This window comes from Rhinolophus ferrumequinum, chromosome 13, assembly GCF_004115265.2.
Source record: "Rhinolophus ferrumequinum isolate MPI-CBG mRhiFer1 chromosome 13, mRhiFer1_v1.p, whole genome shotgun sequence".
Taxonomy (NCBI): Eukaryota; Metazoa; Chordata; class Mammalia; order Chiroptera; family Rhinolophidae; genus Rhinolophus; species Rhinolophus ferrumequinum.
Genome location: NC_046296.1, coordinates 2,448,705 through 2,470,347, shown reverse-complemented (window position 1 = coordinate 2,470,347; position 21,643 = coordinate 2,448,705). Strand labels below are relative to the sequence as shown.

The following is a 21,643-nucleotide window of genomic DNA, read 5'->3' as shown; positions in this document are numbered from 1 at the left end:
TCCTACTTCCAGGCCAATATGAAGCCCTGAGGTGCAAGGTGTAAGATCCAGCTTCCCAGCAGACACCCTGTTAATGCATCTGTATGCATAAGGGAGTAGTGCCCAGTGGGGCAAATGTGGACCAGTAACACACAGGAGATGAGAAGGACTCTCCAGATAAGTCATTTCTCTTTCTCCCCATTTCTCATAGACTTTCTAAAGCATGGTGATTTCATGTGGCTTTCTGGAAGATATCCCATGGGACCAAGCAACCGATTGCATTTTCTTGTGACGCTCTGGCTGAGTCAGAACAAATTAGCTCCCTGTCCTACCTCACTTCTAATTTTTCAAATAGCTTTATTGAGCTATGATACTGTATGATTCACTCATTTAATACCGTATGATTCACCCATTTAAAGTGTACAATTCAATAGTTTTTAGTATACTTTGAGTCATGCAACCATAACCATGATTTAGAATATTTCATCAACCCAAAGAAAACTTCATAACCATGAATAGTCAGTCTCTAACCCCTTTGCCCCATTTCTTCTCTCACCCCAGGCCTAGACAACAACTACTCTGTTTTCTGCTTCTACAGATATGCTAATCTGGACATGTCATATAAATAGAATCTTATGATCGGTGGTCTTTGGTGACTGGTTTGTGTCACTTAACATACTTTAGCATAATTTTTCAAGTTCATCCATGTTGTGGCACATATTAACGCTTCATTTCATTGAGTGGATATTCCACATTTTATTTATCCATTCAACAAGCTACGGGCATTTAGGTTGTTTCCATTTGGGGGCTGTTATGAACGATACTGTTAAAAATATTCATATACAAGTTTTTGAGTGAATGTTTCCATTTCTTTTGGTATGTTGGGTCATGTGGTAATTCCGTGTTTAATATTTTGAGAAACAGCCAAACTGTACCATTTAAAATTTCCACTAGCATTTTAGAGTTCCACTACATGCTTACTATCTTTGGCAGGATTGGTTATTACCTGTCTTTTTGTTTGTTTTGCTTGTCATTTTAGCATTGTAGTGAGTGAGAAGTGATAGCTCCTTGTGGTTTTGATTTGCATCTCCCTAATGACTACTGATGTTGAGTACATTTTTATGTGCTTACTGACCACTTGTATATATTTTTTGAGACATGTCTTTTCAGATTATTTGACCACTTTTTAATTGGGTTATCTTTTAGTTGTTGAGTTGTAAGAGTTATTTATATATTCAGGATATAAGTCCCTTACCAGATCTGTGATTTACATTGTTTTCCCCATTCTGTGGGTTGTTGTCTTTTTTCCCACTTCCTTATTAACATAGTTTGGAGCAAAAATGTTTTTTATTTTATTTTATTTTATTTTATTTTGATGAAGTCCAATTTATCTATTTTTATTTTATTGGTTGTGGTTTTGGTGTGTATAAAAGAAGGCTTTGTCTAATCCAGGTGGGAGCTCTTAATTCTATTGTCTTACTAAGAAGTTTCATCTAGCTGCTACCCCTCCTTCACCCTTCTTACCTCAGTTTTCCAACGATCTTTGTTGAGTTTCTTGAAGGGGAATCATCTACACTCACCAAAGAAACAAAGAAAAAAATACAAATCATCCTGCAGTTTGATATGGAAGAGGTGTTGAGACAGTGAATTTGAATAATAACTCTCATTTTCTATTGAGCACTCTTCATCATTGCAATAGAGTTCTTACTTCTCATGTAGAATAAGAAATGTGATGCAAAATAATAAAAATTAACATTCATTAAGTGCCAGATAGTATACCTGCTTTGTGTCATTTGTACTCCTAGCCACCGCATGAGGTAGCTACTATCCTCCTCCTTTTCAGATAAGGACACTTTGAACGAGAAGTCACTGGCCGAGGTCACCTGGCCAGATGTAGAAGTAGGAGTAGATCCATAGAATCCACTTCAAAATTCTTCCATAAACACTCTGCTGTACTGCTTCTTTTGAACAAATAGACCTGGATAAGTTCTTTAAAATGAAAAATTTGGATGTACTATGAAGTTTTTCAAAACTGGGATTTCAGATGTATTGCGTGGAGCTTGTTCTGCTTATTGTTTTTGTTTTGTTTTGTTTTTAACACTGGGTAAGGTTTATGGAAAACTGGAACTTTATTCTTTCTTTGAATCACAGCTCATGGAGCCCAGTCATGGGCTATGCCTCCTCTTCTTCCTCTTCCTTCTCCTCCTTCCTTATTATATAAAGACTATATGACACAGTGTGCCAGGACATTCCTGGTTACAGGCTGGCATATATTGGTAGCTTTTCTTTATTCTCAGAAGTGGCCTGGTTTAGACGACAGTGACATGGTCACCTCAGTGGTTCATCACTGAACACGCCAAAGTGTCCTATTGTGGCTGCCCACTAGGTGTCAGCAGTGTAACCCCCGGAGAACGCGCAGGGGAAAGCATTTCATTACAAAAGTCAAATCAGAGCAAATAATTAAGTGTACTTCAAGAGCTACCTGCAGCCTTGGCCATTCAGAATAAGGGAGAGGCAGGGGGTGGAGAGAAGGAGCAGGTGCACGACAGGTGGCTCCTAACTGGGCTCTGATAGAGAGGGAAGGATTCCCTTCCTGGCTAGGAGGACCCCAGAGATACCTGGAACGAACACCTCGGCGTCCTTTTTACTTTTCACTCACAAGATAAAACCAGTGTTCAGTGAAGTGAGGAAACAGCTCTGAATGGAGTGATATTTTCCCCTTTCATAAATTGCTTTGCAAATCACAATCAGATAAAGGTCACCCAGGTAGCTCCCTGGGCTTTAATAAGTCTGCTGAATGGCTGTGTTTGCGCCAGAAGCTGACTTGCCTGAACACAAATATTTGAAAGGCGATTTGAAAACATCTGCACTCAGAACTCGGTGACACACTCGGATTCTTCTTGGAATGACCCACGGACGGTACGTGTATTACCTGTGACCAGGTGGATGCTGCAGCTCTCCAGACACCTTCCTCACTTCAGAGGTGTGGCCCACAGTGGCATGCAGGGTAGGAGAAGCCCACAGCATGGCTTTTCAGGTGTTTGTGCCTTTTTGTCCTTGGAAGGTGTTGCTCTTGCTAGTAGCGCTCAAATGTTCTGAAGCAACTTCCAATTTGAACGAATCCACAAATGCCACTGCCAGGCATGAACCGAATGTTCGATTTGCTGCTGCCAGCTCAGAGCCAGATGAGAAGATATCTGTTTTTGCACTGGATTATGACTATGTGCAAATTCCGTATGAAGTCACCCTCTGGATACTTCTAGCATCGCTTGCAAAAATAGGTAAGTCCCCAAACAACTGGCTGTGAGAGTTGTTTTCCAGATGAGATACTGTATGTGAAAATGCCTTGTGGATGGGGAGCTAAGTGGATTGTAACTGTTACAGCTATTACATCAAACACTCTGGACCCTTGAATCAAGGGCAAGTCATAACTGCTTTTTGTAAAGCCATGTAATGCTTCAGAATTGTACTTTGAAATTCAAGAACATGCCTTTGGGTCCTGGGTTGTTTTGATTTCTTTTCATTTCAGGGTTACAACCATGTAACATGATTTGACATGCAAAAATCTCAAGTTCTATGCTTTAAAAAATACTACAGAGTAAAGCATGTAGACCTCAGAACAATGGAAATTTCAGGAACCACATAATGATTCTTCTGTAAAATATTCTTCCTTCAGTCTTGGCCATGTAACCAGGGGTTTCATCAATGGTTCCCATTGTTGATTCTTTAAAAGTGGCGTGTGCTCCCTGCACATTGACAGAAAGCAAGGAACACGACAATCACAAGTGACTCTTACATCACTCAGTGATGGGCTACAGGGGCATATGGGATAATATCTGTCAGTAAAATATTGATTTATACCTCAGCCAAATGAAGCCAGTGGGGTACCTCTGGTTTCCTTGGTGAAATAAAGTGAATTCGAGTTAATGGATTAAATTCTAATCAAGGTTCTTTGTGTCAAAAGCCAATGTGATGGTTGATACTCTGTGACCATTTAATTCCTTAACTCTCCCCCCTTGTCTCCTGAAAACCAGCTTATTCCAAAGTGGGGAAATTGATACAATTATCTCAGTTATTAAGTATAACATCTCCTTTGCCTCAGTCACAGAATTTGTTATTTGAGTAGATAAACTGTTTTATTAGAATCTATGAAACGCTTTGATGCTCATTTATATTTTCCCTCTAGGATGGGTGTGGACTATGAGTTGAGCCATGAGATCTGGCAGTTAACTCGTTGGCATCAGGATGGTGGGCTCTTTCTAGTCATCTAACTCTCCATGGATGTTATTCCACGGCATTCCATGATTTGAAGAGCAATTTACGAAGGGGGTACTGGTGTAGTCATTAGGTGCTCCTTCATAATTGCTATTCATTTGGAGCTAGTAAAGTCTGAAGCTTAAATGGAAATTATTAGTTTGAAGAACACTTGTGTGTCTTGTCAAATGATTAAATTACATACAAGATCTCATATTACTTCTAAGAAGTGCTCAAGTAAAAATGGCTTCTTTGAAAAAGGGATAATAGTCTGAGTTCAAAGCTAGAAGTCTGACCACATGGACACTGAAAACATTCAAGGTGATATTAGGTGAATCTTAAGTTTTCCTTTGTAAATAATGCGAGAGATTCCCTACCCCCCCAAATCGGCCTCTCCTCTTCACAGTAAGGGGTGAAGTTGGTGTGAGAAACAGGAATTAAATCTGCCACTGACTAGTTACTTTGTCTTTCTAAGTCTTAGTTTGTTCATCTGTGAAATTATTTCTAAAATCTCTTTTCAGTGCAAATAAGATTTTTCTAATGAAAAAGAGTTTTGCATTCTGTATCAGTAAACGTCTTAATGCTGAAAGCATATATTTTATCTTGGTTTTATATTAGCATAAAACAGCTTGTTCTTTAGAAGTACTGTATGTGATCAGACTCAGTGTGTCCAGTTTAGAGTTTTGTAAGAACTCTATTGTTCGTAGAGCTGCTGGTTTAAATGTTCTCGATTGTCATGTTGATGTAATTCAACAGACTATAGAAAAAGAAAATAACTTAAGTAGGTTATCAGGTCACGCTTACAATTTTATATTTTCCAGTACAATTTTATATTTTCTAGTCTTTAAGAATTCAGATTATTTTTATATTGTACATGAAAAGGCCATATTTATTGTCTGTATACTATGTGCCAAGTACTGGGCTTATAGTTTTATATATGTTGGCTCATTCTTCTGGGGGGGGGGTAGGGAAAAGACATAAAACTTTAACAAGGAAATCTATGTAGATTTTTTAGATTCTATATTATAAAACTTGAATCAAAATATAATTAGTAATCATTATTATTGTTCGTTCTTTAGTCAGTCATTCTATCAAGCCACATTTATTGAGCACGCATGCAATATGTGGAAATGTTCGTGGTTCCTGGCCTCAAGAGACTTAGTCTGAGGGGGAAGACAGATGAATCTGGCACTGCCTGGTAGGCACTCTGACAGAAAAACATCACAACTCTTTCCAGTCCTTTTAAAAACATCCAACTATGCATTTTATAAAAGAATGACATTATAGAACAAAGGTAATACAAAGTCACATCAGACTTTGTTGTTTATCTTTTATTTCAATTACATTTCTTGGAACAATATAGAAAGATATTCCTTGAATCAATGGACAGAATGGAATGGAAGGGCCATCTCTAACTTTTAGGTAGGGCTTTGTTATTTGTGGCCACTTAAGTTTCAGGCACTGGAACTATCAAATCTCAAAGTGATCGACTACTGTCCATCATGAAAGGGGAGAAGAGTGTGAAATATGAAATGCACATAGTGTTTTCCTTTACAGTGCCCTACTTACAGGCATGAAGCCCCCTCCTGCTACCGCGGTGTAGGTGCAACTCGGCTTAAGGTGGGTGCACATTGGTTCCCTTTCAGGAAACTCAATTCCTAGAAGCAGGACCAAACTGGGAAGACACAGGGCCTGAGAAAATCACACTATGGCTCTTCCACCTCCTTTACATATTAAAAAGTTCGATGTGGTTAAAATAAGCACTACAAGATGAAGGAAGAAGAAGTTGGCATTAGGAAATGGTGAGAGCAAGACTCTAGAAGGAGGCCTTGAACTGGTCTTGAAGCCAGTGGGCTAGGCCTGTCATTTGGGATATTGAGTCTTGATACTAATAATACTCCATTGTATTAACCTGCCTGCTATTGTAAATGGAGAAGTTCAAAGCTGTATCCAGGGAAACCCACATGCTCTTTGATTGGCTGAACCAAAAATTTCCTAAAAAAGCATTCAATGGCTCCCCATGGCCTTTAGGAGAAAACCTACACTCCTTAGCCTTGAATTCAAGGTCCTCTATTACTTGGGTCAAAATCGTCTTGCAACTCTTCTCCCAATCCTCTGCCAATTAAAAATTTGCTCCACTTGGGTGGATCCCCTCAGTGAGCGTCAAATATATGTGGCTGGGCCCTTCCTGTCTGTCTTCTTTTTCTCTTGGCGTGTTCCCCACCTAAAATGCCTCCCATTCCGTTGTCCAACGACATAAGTCCTAGTCAACCTCCAACAACCTGTTTAACTTCTAGTTCCCACGTAAAATCTTCTCTGATGAACATGTAACCCGTTCATTCATTCAGGTTTGCGTATACACTTACAGATTCTTTCAGGGAATAGACCAGCTATTATGTAGTAAACAGCTTGCTAAGCATTTTGGGGAGACATTAAGATGTCTATCATTCTGCCTGAGTTTGAGGAGTTTAGAGTTTCGTAGGGGAGATAAATCATGCACAAAAAATGGTAGAAAGGGATCATCATTGTTAGACACATACAGATATAATATTATAATGATTCACAGGAAGACATATTATTTCTTTAGGAAAAGATAGAGAAAGATTTCAAAGATTGAGCAAGACCAAAATAGGTTGAAGAAAAGGACAATCCAGGTGCAACAATAGTGTATGAAGACAAGAAAGGTGGCCCGAAACGTGAAAAGGCATGTGGTTGGCTGAATGTAGGACGTATAAAGATAGAGCAGGTGTGAGGGATACTGACGTGGAGCTCCAGGGTGACCTGCTGGGCTCTGATCTCTTATCTTATTTGCTGGTATAATCAATATGCCCTTCATTGTATATTTATACATTACATTGTTTTTGTTTTCTTATTTATTAGTGTCTCGTTTCTAAAATTTCATCAACACTTGGAAATTGTAGAAAATATGTTTGGTCCGTTACCTCCCAGTACTTTCTAGAGGACTGGTCTTGACCCAGGGATGCTTCACAAATATCCTCAGTTTAAAATCATGAGATGCTTGGTGTACCTTCAGAGTCATAGGTGGGGAAGGAGACAATCAGGTACACATGGTGTAGAAAAGGCATCTGGCAGCAGGATGTGGAAGGGACTGGGGATTAAGGATGAGAGAGAACATCAGGAGGACGATGCAGTGATCAGGATGAGGAATGAGGAGGTCCCTAAGTGAAGGCAGTGGCTGTAGAAATGGAGAGGATGGGACGGACGTCAGGGGCGGCTAATGAGACACATAAGTGATGAAACGGGAAGCTGGTTCCATGAAAGGGCAAAGGTGATGGAGGGAGCTCGTGAGAATGTGACTTGATTTACCTCTTAAATGGCTGACTAGGTGGCAATGTTGTTGATTAAGTGCGGGAAACAAAATTAAGGACTTTTCATTGTTGTTTCTTCGTTTGGTTGAGAAGGAAGTGAGGGTTGGAACAAGATGAGGTTTAGGTGACGGTGATAGACCCTGCATGAGCTTCAAAGGTGGGCTTTGTATGAGTGTAGACGAGGTCCACCCTCTTCTCTGCTCTTCCCTCACATGCACTCTCAGATCCCTGTAAGGTGGGGAAAGCAGGAAGGAGGAAGCGGGAGGGGATGGCTGGCTGAGAACCATCGATTCTGTAACCTGCACTGGGCCTGTCATGTTTAAGTGCTCGGACTTGTGGAAAGCCCCTGCAACACCGCCAGCTCCTGCTACAGATGGGGTGCTGGGGCTCAGAGAGCACAGCCAGCTTGCCCAAGGCTCCATCTGCTTTCAAAGACCTCTGTACACGGTCCCCTCATATCTCAGTGGCCAGAACCGAGTTACTAGCCATCATCTAAATGCAGTTCTCTGCTCTTCCCCAGGCTTCCACCTTTACCACCGACTGCCAGGCCTCATGCCAGAAAGCTGCCTCCTCATCGTTGTTGGGGCTCTGGTGGGTGCCATCATTTTTGGCACGGACCACAAATCACCTCCAGTCATGGATTCGAACATCTACTTCCTGTATCTCCTTCCACCCATCATCCTGGAGGGCGGTTACTTCATGCCCACCCGGCCATTCTTTGAAAACATTGGCTCCATCCTGTGGTGGGCAGGCCTGGGGGCCCTGATCAACGCCTTTGGCATCGGCCTCTCCCTCTACCTCATCTGTCAGATCAAGGCCTTTGGCCTTAGTGACGTCAACTTGCTTCAGAACCTGTTGTTTGGCAGCCTGATCTCGTCTGTGGACCCGGTGGCCGTGCTGGCTGTGTTTGAAGAGGCGCGCGTGAACGAGCCGCTGTACATGATGATCTTCGGGGAGGCCCTTCTCAATGATGGCATTAGTGTGGTGAGATGTCCATGACAGGTCCCCAGGAAGCTGCGGGGGCTGGGTGGGGCTGGGGACAGGAGTCTGTCCTCGGGGCTAATGGCTGAGCAGGACTGGGTCACAGCAGGGCAGGGATTGGTTTCGGTCAATGCAGTGGCCCAAGTTTTGGTGACTTTCCTTAGAATCTGCATCGTGTACATAATTGCTCACCTACACTGCTTGTCATTCGATAGCCAACTAACTTGTTTAAAGAGTGAAAAAGAGAGAGAGAGAAAGAGAGAGAGAGAGAGTGAGAGAGATCGTTGTGTAGTTTAATTCAGTTTTCCACTTTGCAAGCAGAAACTGTTGCTAAAGACTCTTCTGGGTTTGAACATTGGGGCAAGCAGTAGCTTAGGTGTTTATTTTCTCTCATTCACAGCTTAGGTGTTTATTTTCTCTCACTCACCCTCATTCCCTTTGTATGCTTTTTAATTTTCTTAACATGATGTGTTAGATGATGAAGTTAAATAAAAGATAGGAGTAGAAAGAGTGATGACAGAGGATTTTCAAAAATGTGTTAGCTTGTATATCAATCTCAATTGTATGACTCATTCGGAAAATGTGAAAGAGGGATTTTTGCTTAGGAGTCCTGGAGAAATGCCGGGAAGGACTTACAGGCTAAATCAAGTATTAAGGCCCAGAAGATATCCTTGGCTGGTGGTGCTGGAATATTCTGGACTAGCCATTCCATTGTTCAGTTTCACTACATTACTATAAACCTTCACCAGTTGTTAGTGTATGAGATTTTTATATATACTTTGATAAGCTTTTCTTCCTTTTAAATTTATATGACATCACATAATACCAGAATTAATTTTTAGGGCAGAAAGACTCAAACAGTGCAAAATTATATGGCATAAAAACACAAACCTTTTTCTCACCCTCTATGCAAGTGACAACCCCTGTGATGAGTTTGGCATCCTCCCTCCTGGTCTTTATTATAGGCACATACATACAGACATCGATGTATATAAAGATGTATATTATCTTACATAAATTGGGTGGGATTATATTATATGTATTGCCTAGATGTAACAAATCTTGCAATTCTTTCTAGGTCTTTTCAACTGCACAGTACTTCACAGATAAAATTTACTATAATTTATTTAACCATTTCCTGATGGATGCATATTCAAGTTGTTGCCAACTTGATGCATATTTGAGTTGTTTTCACTTAAAAACAATGTCACAATGAATATTCTTGTTTCTGCAGGCATCCCTTTTTTGCATTTATATTTTTATAGGACATATTCTAAGATGAAATTTCTTGGTTAAAAAGTATGTACATTAAAAACATTGGAAAATGCTGTTTTAATCACCTCCTCTTCATCAGTTGATGAGGGAGAGATTCCCGCTCCAGGGTTCAGGCGTGACCCTTGAAAATAGACAGAGGAGATCAATAACAGTTTATTAGTCACAGCGGAGTTGTTGGGGGGGAGACACCACACACCATTCAGGGCCACATGGGGACACCCTCAGGAGCAGAGTGAACAATCGGGGGTGTGGGAGGCCGGCTGTATAGTATTAAGAGGATGGGGTACTTCCTGCTTCCCACGGGATGATGCGATCGGCTTGTTTGAATAAGTCCAAGGGCTGGCAGGAGACGGACACGCACTACTCAGGGGTAAGCAGGTCCCCTTGATGTGGAGGGTTATTGGCTAGGGGACCTTATCCATGGGGTCAGATTGGGAAGGAGACTTGGCAGTTACCACATTCAAGACCCTCCCCCGGTTTACCAAACGTCAAGGTGGCACATAGTATTGGACCTTAATTTTAGTCCTTACACCACAGCTGCCGAGATTTTCCAGAACGTCTCTAAGGGCTTACACTCCCACAGCGTACTGACTACATATTTCCCTGTATCGGGACAATAGGGGTCGTTGTTTTTCTTAATGTTTTCCAATCTAATGAGCAAAAATGTGTTACTCACGTTTGTTGTAATTTGCATGATGATATTAAGCACCTTTTCAATGATTATGGATCATTAGTTGTTCTCATGCTGTAAACTGGAAATTTGTATCCTTTTAGGGTTCCCAGACTTAAAAACAATGCAGTGAAATTTGAATTTCATATTAGCTACAAAAAATTTTTTGTAAGTATGTCCCAATTATCGTAGGCAAATATTGCATCATGTCAATTTTTCTTGGGGACCACTTGTTTCTATTTTTAATTGCTTTGTAGCAACTCACTAAGTTATCCAAATTTGAAACTTCTGAACAGTGCATAAAAATCAAATACTTTCTCCCATTCTGTCCCTTACATTTTTTAGATTATGTTACCTATTATCCTCTACAAAGTTAAAATTTTTATAAAGTTAAACCTAACAAAGCACTCTTTTATTGCTTCTGGGTTTAAAGTTTTGCTTTTGGAGATTGTGCCTAGCCACAGATATGCAAACACTCTGGTTTTTATTTTTCTCCTTTTATAATCAATTATTTCATTGATCTGGCATACCACATTTTGTCATGATGACTTGATGCAAAAATAGATAGTACAGAGGGAAAAGGGCTCTTAAAAAGTAATCCAAAATATCTGGGGTAGATTCACCAAGTGAAGGAAGCCCTAACTCTTAACTGAAGTCAGAAGTATATTTATTCCTAATGAGACTCTCTAGCTGTTGGACAAGATATTAGAGTCATCAGGCTTGCCCATACTTTCCATCTGGGCAAGTGTCACAAAAAGCCAAGTTGTCAGAAAGTTGTCAGACTGCTGTAGGAGTCAGATATTTGGTTTCTGAGAGTATGATCCTCAAGCCACATGCCTCAGAAGCAGCCTGGTGGGCCTGACAAGAATTCAGACGTCCCAGACCTACTGACCTAGACTCTGGGAGGGCAGCTTGGGATCCGTTTCTAACAAGCACTTCAGAGGACTGCTGGTGTTTGAGAACTACTGGTTTATTGCCTTTAGTTTGAGAGAAGCCAATGTTTCTTGATCTAAAATGATGATATGTCTAGAGCAAAGACTGCACACCTGTCCTCGGACTGAGCTAGATTAGTCTCTGAGACCCCCTGTTCCCCACCCATTCTTCCTTTAGATATTCTCATATTTTCATATGTACAATGGAGAAAGTGTCCATGTCTGGGAACCTATTGCATCTCCTAAGGTGGCCATGAGGCATTCATTTCATAGTTCATCTCCCAGATATGATCTTATCCCACTTATATCCGAATCTTTGGGGGTACTTGTTTACTGTGACCCCCACTACTGGCAAGCCACTGAAAGTGCTTATCTGTGATAACATCAGGCCACCTCTTGGCAGCCTATTCCAACGTCATTATTCAACCTTTTCTTCATAAATTATTAGAGAAGTCTAGAAATAACTCTCTAAATACCAACTCTGTAGTTTTCACAGAACACACTATTTCCTCATTGGGAACTTCATGATACAATCTACAAACATTTTTGCAGCACAGTCTTTATTAATTACTAATGAAAGCATTTGACTCTGCTGCCTCTTTGGTGCTGCTCCTGATTCTGACCTCACCCTGGATTTTGTCTAGATTTTACATCTAGAGCCAATCACAGTTTGGCTTCTGGTTGGGATTTCTTTGCTAGCAACAGTTCTTTGACTTTCCCAAAGTTTAATTGCTTCCACTTGGACATTTTTTTTCATGATAATTTCAAAATAAAATTATAATTTTCAAGTGACCAGACTATCCTCTGAGGGCACTGCCCTGACCTCTAGTGGGCAGAGCTGCTGTTGCGTTGGCTCCAGGAGGGTTGCCCACACGTCACTCCCGGGTCACTCTGTGGTCACCCGCAGCACAGTGAGTATTAAGTGTGTGTTGGGGCACTTCTGCGTCCCTACGTGAAACCAGAGAAGCCCCGGGGCTGGATTTAGAAAGCAGTTTGCAAGCAACTGGTATTTAATGCAGTCCAGTTGTATTTTGAGCCAAGAGCCTTGAACCCACCCTTTCATTGAGAAGGGAGCCTTCTCAAAGGCAACTGTCAGAAGCATGCTTTCAGCAGAAAGTCTGAGTCACCTAGAAAGTGACCTGTGATTTGTGGGTTGCATGTGACAACTCTACAGATCTTTATGTACTAAAGAGTTGCCTTCTCACTAAAGAGAACTCTAGAGCAGCTCCTGAGCTGTCGTGTCACGGAACCTGATTCTCCAGGTCTCTTGTCCCGCTCATTTCTCCCTCTGGCTGAATATTTTAAGTTATGACTCATCACCAGAACATACTCCTAATGGTGGGCAAAGGGAGCAGTGAAAAAGCCAAGTAGCTTTAAAATCATAACTAGTATCCCCAATTTTTTTACTATGAGGAGTGAATTTATACTCACGTTTCACAAGTGAAAAAAATAAGGCGAAGGAAGTTAAAATGAACTGAATGAAGGCATACTGCCTGGCCAGTGACAGACTGAGCATGAGTGCTCAGGTCTGTTCCAGTCCAATCTCTTTCCTTCCATTCCCACCTTTGAATATTCAGCTCATAGAGGTGGAAGGGACTGCAGAGAACGCACATGTTGCCGATGGGGAGACTGGGCTCATGTCCAGTAAGTAGTGAATCCCGGGTTCCTTCTCCAAATCGGAATTGGCTGCGTTGGCCAAGTCCAACGTGTGGCTCTAGGAAAGGTTCTGATAATCTCTGTGCCTCGTTTCTGTAAGATTGGGGATGATGATGGTACTTAGCTCAGGGATTCACAGGGAAATTCGTATTAAGCTCTTTGTACCGTGAGTCAGTGAGTGCTAGCACACAGCGAGGATTTGATGCGTTCTGTCTATTATCTTTATATCACATCTGCTCATGGACACAGCGTGGTGATTGGCTAGCTCTTAACAGGCGGTTAGTTTTAAATATGGAACCACCTCATTTATCGTGGGTAGTTGTTCTTATATTCCTCCTTGGCTTTCCTGGATCAGTTTGCCAAATAAACAGCAAGGCAATGCCAACAAGGTTTCTATAACCCCCGTCCCTCCCACCTACCTCCTCCTCCAACTCACCTGAGAGGTCCAAGGGCCAGGATGGGCCAGGGCTGAGATCGGAACCCAGGCAGCCCGGCTCCAGAGCATCTCTGCTCCTAAGTGCTATTCCATGCTGTCTCTTCACCTGTCCTCTACCTCCCACCTCTTGTCCTCTGGTTTTCTCTCCTTTCTCTAGTGATAGCGTCATTTGGCATCTTGCAGCGCCTGTAGTCCATCCGCTAGGAATGAAGTGAATGAAAGAGTCATAGAGGGGTGCAAACTAAAATTTTGGAGCGCAGACCTAGGGACCCTCTGGACCCAGATATCAGGGTTCACATCAGTATACTGGCCCTTCTTGGGTTTTGGGCCTCTCAGGTGAGTACAAGATCTCCATGTGCTTAACTTTCCTCACTGATGTTTTCATTATTAAGATACAGACTGTCAAAGAAGTAATTTATTTATTGAATATAACTTATTCTATGTGGCTCAATATCTTAAAGGTATACTGAAAACTTGTCCTCCCCCTGCTTTGCCCAGCCAGCAATCGATAGTACCAGTTTCTTAGCAGAGATCCTTCACCTTTCATTCAATTTGCCCCTCGATGAATTCCTTTGCCCTCTTCTTTTATCATCTTTCCATCCCATTATCTAGCTGCTTGTTGAGCCTCCTGGTTTCTCTCCGAGCGGCTCCCGCTGGCCTCATAGGACCCAGCATGTAGCACTGAGCATTGCAAAGGTGTTGAGTAATGACTGTAATGCAGGAATGAATGCTGCATGAGGAGTGAACAAATGAATGAGAGATGAGGTCATGGGGACTAGGACAGGCTGCACAGAGCCTGTGCTAACCCTGGAGCTGGCCTGCAGCTCTGGCCATCTCCCGTGACCACAACTCTCCTTCCCCGACCCTCAAGAGTGACACTCTGTTTGAATTTGGATTTGTCCGCAAAGCTGTGAGCAAACTGGGATGTTTTCCCTCTGAGAAACCGCCACCACTGAACTTCGGAATTGCTCCCTGAGCTTAAATGCTAGAGGTGGGATGAAAGCAGGGGTGGGCATGGGGGGGGACAGATGGGGCAATGTCCTTCCTTCCCACACCTTCGTGGAGCCCCTGTCCACACTGGTGCTGTCCTGCACTGGGGGTGTGAAGGTGAACTGTGCGTGTCTGGCACATAGGTGATCACTCGATGGTGGAGAGACAGACATGGACCCTGCTCGTGAGGGTAAGATGGTGAGTTCAAACCAAACTAGGACGACAGGAGCAGTTTGCCAGAGGAAGCTGCCTTTGATCTGGGAAAGATAAAATAACTTCACTTGGGGGTGAATTTTTCTTTAGCCTTCTCTCTGGTTTATATTTTCCTGCCTCGAAGGGGTCCTCGCTCCAGGAACCTCCCATTCAAGAGGCAGTAAGTTATGGCCAACAGCATGGACAGAGGGGCTATATGCTTCAGTTTAAGTCTTGGCTCCACTACTTGCAAGCTATGTGACTTTAAGGGAGGTACTTCACCTCCCTGGGCCTCAGTTTCCTTTCTGTAAAATGGAGATTTGGTTGTGTGAAGGCTAAAGTGGGTTTTTACATATAAAGCATTTGAAATAGCACCTGGCACAGACTGAGTACAGAGTCTTCGGTGTTATTTTTTAAATTATTTTTTGACTTAAGCAGAGTTGATATACAATATTATATTGGTTATATTTGTTCCAGGTGTACCTTTTTATACCTTACACTGTGATTACCACACTAATTCTAGTAACCATCTGTCACCGAGCAAACTTACCGCAATATAGTGTTTCGTGTTATTAATCAAAGTCTGCTTTAATTGAAGTCTACCTACACGAGTGCTTCTGAGCCACAGAGCTCCGCGTACATGCTAAGTGACACCACATCCTCTTTTCCGTCTGTCTGGACTTTGCAGTCTCAGTTTTTCCCAGAGAAGTGCTGTGTACAAACATGAACAGACTCCCGGGGGCGGGGTGGTAGGCAGTTTTCTCCTGTCCTCTTTTTGTCTGTTTATTTCCTTTCATTTTACTCAGGTTCCTAGGATAGGAAGTCAGAAGCTCCAAAACCTGTATAAGGCGACAGTTTCTTCTGGCCAAGAATGGAGGGAGCTCAGGTGTGAGGGGGATTTGGCCCCACAAGCTGTATGATCTTGAGCAAGGGACTCGTCCCTTTTGTGCCTCTGTTTCTCATGTGTACAGTGGGAACGGGTTAATCTGACCTCTAAGGGTGGTTTTGAGGAGGGTGTGAGATGAGACCCACAGGCACCTGGCCTGGTATGGGCGAGGAGGCTGCACACGAGAAGGCAATCTGGTTGGTGTCTATCGGCCAAAAAATGGTGATAAGCCCTAAACCCCAGAGAAACAGGGCTATGCAGCCTCACTTGGTTGACCTCAGGCGCTGGGAGTGAATGTCACCCACAGTAGGGGCCCGGTGAGTGCCCCTGAATTGTGAGGCATTGCCCCCCAACCCCCATGCTGCTTCTGACACACTATGGGGGAGGGCAGGTGTCTGGCGCCCACCCAGCCCAGGACCTAGACATTTTCCTTCAGACATATTCTCTCAGCTCAAACCTTTGCTGGTTTGCCTCATGAGCTTCTCCTCAGAACACCTGTCATTGGTAGAGCGATATGGTGCTGGCCATGGGGGGGGGGGGGGCTGTGGGGACAGAAAGCAGTTTCCAGGGTCTCAGCCTCACATGGAAAGGTGTTGGCTCAGTTATTAGACGGCCATCAGCTGTAATCAGATGGCCATCATCTGTGACTAGTTGGCCATCAGCTGTAACCGGTTAGCCATTAGCCACTAATATAACTGCCGTGGCTGTGCTAGCGGGTTGGTTGATTGGCAGAGAAGCGGATGGCGCATTGCGGCTAGCAAGTGTGGTTAGCAAGCGGATTGTGGATTGCAGATCATGTTGATCCTACTTCCTGTGTCTCGCCTGGCCACCAGCGAGACTGGGGTGCAGGAAGACTCCTCGTTGGGGTATTGGCAGATGTTTGCTTTTGTGTCTCGACCAGCCGCCATCGAGAATATAGTGGTTTGACTCCCCTATCTATGGCTCCGGTGTTGTTCCTTGTTGGCCTCACCATATCCTGTGTCTTGTGTGGGGAGCAGGAGCTGAGTCCCTGCATTACAGGATCTGTGGGGGGTCGTGTGTGTGAGTGTTATGAGTATATGGGTGTGAATGTCTGTGTGTATCAGATACAACACAACACAAACAGCTTGGGATGCTGCTTGGACCATGTTGGGGAGGTGGGAGGAGCTGGGAGACGAGAGGGCCAGAGGGCAGTGCAGTGATGGTCAGTCCCCACAAACAAGGAAGTTGGAAGGGGTGGAGACTCACTTACCTAGAGAAGGCAAGTCTGATTCCCAAACTTCCCCAGCTGGATGACACTTTTACCACCCGCAGAGTCCCTTTAACCAGCAGCCCAACAGGCCTGTTCCTTAGGTGAATGTTAATAACTCTGAGGATACTGAAGTAACGCAGATTGGAGAGAGACACTTCAATCATTATTTCATTGGAATTCCTCGAATTGGATGCCTAAGTACTTTTTTGGTTCATTTTCTTTTTGTTGAAGAAACAGAATGATTAAAGTTTGAATTGGACAATTCAGTTTTCAACGAACCTACGTTGCAAGCCACTTACAGGTGGTGAGAACTCACTCCAGTTCACAGGTGTGAGAAAAAAAGGAAAAAGCCTTGCTGGTTATCAAGTTGTCCCTTTTTCAGGAGGTAGGGGTGGGCAGGAGGTAGGGGTGGACAGAAAAGCAAACCCTCTTTTTCAATCTTTAGGAAATAATCAGAATAAACACAGAAAAGCACGTGAAAGCCATGTTTTTTCTTTCAAAGCCGTCAGCACCCCACATTGCACACCAACTGTGCTAAGTGCCAGGCACACAAAGGCAAACAAGCATTGTCCCTGCCTTTGAGGAGCCACACCTGGGAACATTTGACTTACTTCTATTCATTTGTAAATTCTTCTTCTTACCTTACAACCATGGACCTGCCTGTTCTTCTGTATTTTCTTACAGCCCTTTCAAGCCATAGAGACTTCCTAGGAGATTACATAATACATGAATAGAAATCACTGACTTGGGAGAAAAGGCCACAACTGCAAACACAGCCAAGCATTTCATACTTCAGCGGTTTCCAACAGACCCCCTCCACACACACTGCCAACAACATGTGTTCATGCATTCTCAAGGGTGCGGTGGGTGTGTCAGGCCATGCTATGGAAAAAAATATGCTTAATATTATGTGAAAGGGCCCATAAGCTGGCTGTTTGGGAAGAGCCAGTTGACAAAGTTTCCCCATAGCTTCCTCAATGATGATGTAAAATGAACGGTATCCAGCAGAACCTGTTGTGCAGGCCCACTCTATAATATTACATCCAGGCGACGGGTCAGAGACCAAGCCATTTATTCTGGCTCCAGGCTGTGGTTATCTGTATGTCACTTCTCATCACCCAGGATCAGCTTAGGTCCTTTGTGAGTATTAAACTAACAGCACCGGATGGAACTGGGAGATCATGAAATCCAACTCTTATTTTAAAGATCAAGTTCAATCCTGTTTGATTGAGCCTGAGTCCTCCTGAGTCTGAATCATGTGTTGATTCATTCTTCATTCACTCATTTATAAAATTTATTACAGAGCAACCACTTTCTGTCCAAATTGCTTTTTCTACTGTGCCAAAGTGACCTCAGAAGAATCAAACCACCAAGCTCATCTTCAGTGAACTTAAGTCTAGTGGTCACGACTGACATTTGCTTTTATAGTTTAAGAAGCTTTGAGGTGAAATCACCATTAAGTTCCTTTCCCTGTCATGTTGGTGTACTGACACCAATGGCGGAAGATAGTCCTATGGGCGTTTGCTCCAGGTGGATGTCGGGGTGAGGAAAGGCCAAGGCTGATAGACTCTGGAGTGCTTGGCTGGGACAGTTCCGTGGAGGGCATCAGGGTGAGGAGCTGGTGTTGGTGGGGAGGTGGGCGATTACTGTCAGGTTAGTTTTGAACAGCTGAATTTGAGAGACCTACAGTACGTTAAACATTTTTTTCAGTAGTTTTAAAAAGAGGTATCTAGATCCTGGGGAAAGAGAGAATGGCGATTGACATTTGGCAGTCATTGGCAAGTAGGTGGTAATTACAGCTATGAAACAGGGCAAACCTTCACCCTGCCATTCTTTAAGCTGAGAAGAATTTTCCAACTTTTTCAACTGAAAATGAGTTCCTTAAAGGAATGTCTTTGCTTTGCCCTAAATCAATACAATTCTGCCACTGACACGTTTCTTTATTAAAGTTTCTGACGTCAGTTCAGTTTATCTTCCTGGCCTCCACTCTCTGAGGTTATAAGCAACCAATGTTCAGGAAAGTGTACTCTAGGAGCGTTGGTAAATCCCATTTTCATCTCCAGTCCAGGGTGGCAGATGCTCTTTTTCCCCCCTTCTGTCTTTTGGATCATTATACAGTGACTGCTAAGTCATTGCTGGTTTCTTAGTGATTTCCTTGAACAGTCAGAGCAAGTGTTGTCACGGAAATTCTCTATGACTGAGTTTAATGTACCAGTGCCCCTTTATATAAAGTAGAAAATTAACTAGATTCATTTTTAATTTTCTGTGTAGAGTTGATGAATACAGTTCTTTGTGGCATTCTCTATATCTTTCAAGTATCTAATATACAGTAAAGATCATTTTTACTGTATCTGCCGTAACTCTGAACTTTCAATGCTTTTTGACATGTGTAGTGTCAGTAATTAGGCTTTTTGTTTTTAAAGAACTGAATTTCTATGGCAAGCTCAAGCAATGAGGATTAATTAAAAAGATACACAAGGCAATCGGGAAGACATGGGTCCCATATTAGTCCACTAGGGCTGCCATACAAGATGCCACAGACTGGGAGGCTTAAACAACAGAAATGTACTGCTCCTAGTTCTGGAAGCTGGCAGTCCAAGATCAAGGTGCCACCCACCGGGGTTGGTTTCTGGTCCAACCTCCTTTCCTGGCTTTCAGGTGGCTGCCTTCTGGCTGTGTGCAGTCCTGGGATTGCTTCCTTTTCTTATCAGGACATCAGTCTTATTGGACACCCCACCATTATGATCTCATTTTAACTGAATTACCTCTTTACAGACTCTATTTTCAAATCCAGTCATATTCTGCAGTACCAGCGGTTAAGAGTTCAACATTTCCACCCACAGAAGACCATTTCTACACACAGGGACACAATTCCACCCACAGAAGACCGACCCTTCAGGAGCCCAGGAAGGGGAAGTGCTTTACAGGGCATTCTCCCAACAACTGTAACTAGAACCAAGCCAGTTTGAAGGCTTTTGGAAGCAAGAGTTTATAGATTTTTTCTGACAGTCAGGATGTCCCAGGTTATGATGTGGTAATAAACATCCCTCCAAACTTTATTCCCCCAGTTATAAAGCTTTTTACTTTATGTGAAGTGGTATAATTTTAATCCAAAATATCCTGTAAAAAGTTAAGAATGTTATGTTGTACAGTACTAGTTAACATAATGAAAAGAGTTAGCTAACAATAAAATTAAAAACAAAACCTATTAAGTATTCAAATAATCAAAATGAATGCAGGAAAAGAAAAAGAAGAGGAAACAAGTAATAAAATGGTAGTTCTAAATCCAATCACAACAATGATTACATCAAGTGTTAATAGACTAGATGCTCCAATTAAAAGCCAGAGATTCCCAGCACTAATTATAAAACAAGACCCAAATATATTCTATTTAAAAGAAATAACAGTTATAAAGACACAGGAAAGTTGAAAGTAAATGGATACAAAAAGATCCACTAGACAAACAGTAAGCATAAGAATACTTGTGTGGGTATATTAATATCAGTTAAAATAGATATAAAGATAGAAGTTTCACAGAGATAAAGAGGGATATTTCATAATGACAAAAAAAGTCAATTCATCAACAATACCTAGTGATCATGCATGTGATAGGACCACTAAACACCTGAAGAAAAAACTGACAAATTTAAAAGAAAGAAATGACAATTCCACAATCCTAGCAGGAGTTTTAATTTCCTCTTAAGAGATGATAGAACAAGTAGGGAAAATATCAGCAAGACATTGAGGATCTGATCATTATCAAATATCACTCTATCCTAATTGATATTTATAGAATGCTGTGCCCAACAAACGTAAACCAAACATTCCTTCCAAGTGCATATGGTATGTTCATCAAAAATGACCACATATTTGACTATAAAAGAAACTTCAATAAACTTAGAAGGCTAGTGGCCAGAGTATGTTCTTTGTTCACACCAAAATTAAAATAAATTGCATTAAGACATCTAAGAAAACCCCAATATTTGGAAATTAAACAGCACACTGCTAAACAATCCATGATCCAAACAAGAAATGACAAAGAAAGTTAGAAAATATTTTGAACAAATAATAATGAAAATACAACATATCAAAATTTGTGGGATGCAGTTAAAGATATAATTAAAGGAAAATTTATTGCTTTAAATGCTTATATTAAAGAGTTGAAAGATTTAAAATCAATGACCATAAGGTCCTACATGGAGAAACTAGAAAAAAATACAGCCAAGGAATTCCTAACTAATAGGAAGGCAATTGTAAAGATAATAATAAGTGATAACAATACGATAAGTGTTAAATTAAGAAAGATAAGATACTGTATCTGTATCCTAAGGAAGAAATAGTTATTCTCCATGAAACCTTTCAAAAATGGAAGAAGAGTAAGGGCTCTGGGCAGAAATTCAGTTGAAGGTGGTGGGGGCTGCAACGCGCAGACACCAACTCGGTGTCCCACAATTCAACTCAATTCTGACACTATCTACAAGGAAATAGCATCAGATGCCTCACAGTAAGGGCTCAGGCCCACAAGACTGCCCCTCACTCACCCACTTTAGACACCAATTGCAAGTCCAGGTTGTCACTTGTGCTTTTGATCCACCAGCTATAGATTGGAGGTTCCAATAGCTCCCTCCTTGGGTACGATTGATTTGCTCAAGTGGCTCACATAGCTCCGATCGCTAGTTTATTATAAAAGGATATAAATCAGGAAGAGCCAGATGGAAGAGATGCAAGTGTAGGGAAAGGGTGCTGAGCATCCATCTCTTCTTCACGTGTTCACCAAACTGAATGAAGCTTTTTGATCCCAGTCGTTTGAGGTTTTCTGGAGGCTTCATTAC

The 21,643-nt window shown here is 42.2% G+C and overlaps 1 protein-coding gene across 1 annotated transcript in view; it reads left to right on the top strand.

The window, feature by feature from the left end:
* The first annotated feature begins 2,475 nt into the window (after window positions 1–2,475).
* Window positions 2,476–21,643, top strand: part of SLC9A4 (solute carrier family 9 member A4) — a 58,496-nt gene continuing 39,328 nt past the window's right edge. Inside the window, exons 1-2 of the mRNA XM_033125066.1 lie at window positions 2,476–3,260; window positions 8,083–8,546. Of these exons, the coding sequence (XP_032980957.1) occupies window positions 3,005–3,260; window positions 8,083–8,546 (720 nt within the window). The 5' untranslated portion in view covers window positions 2,476–3,004. The remainder of the gene's footprint in view (window positions 3,261–8,082; window positions 8,547–21,643) is intronic.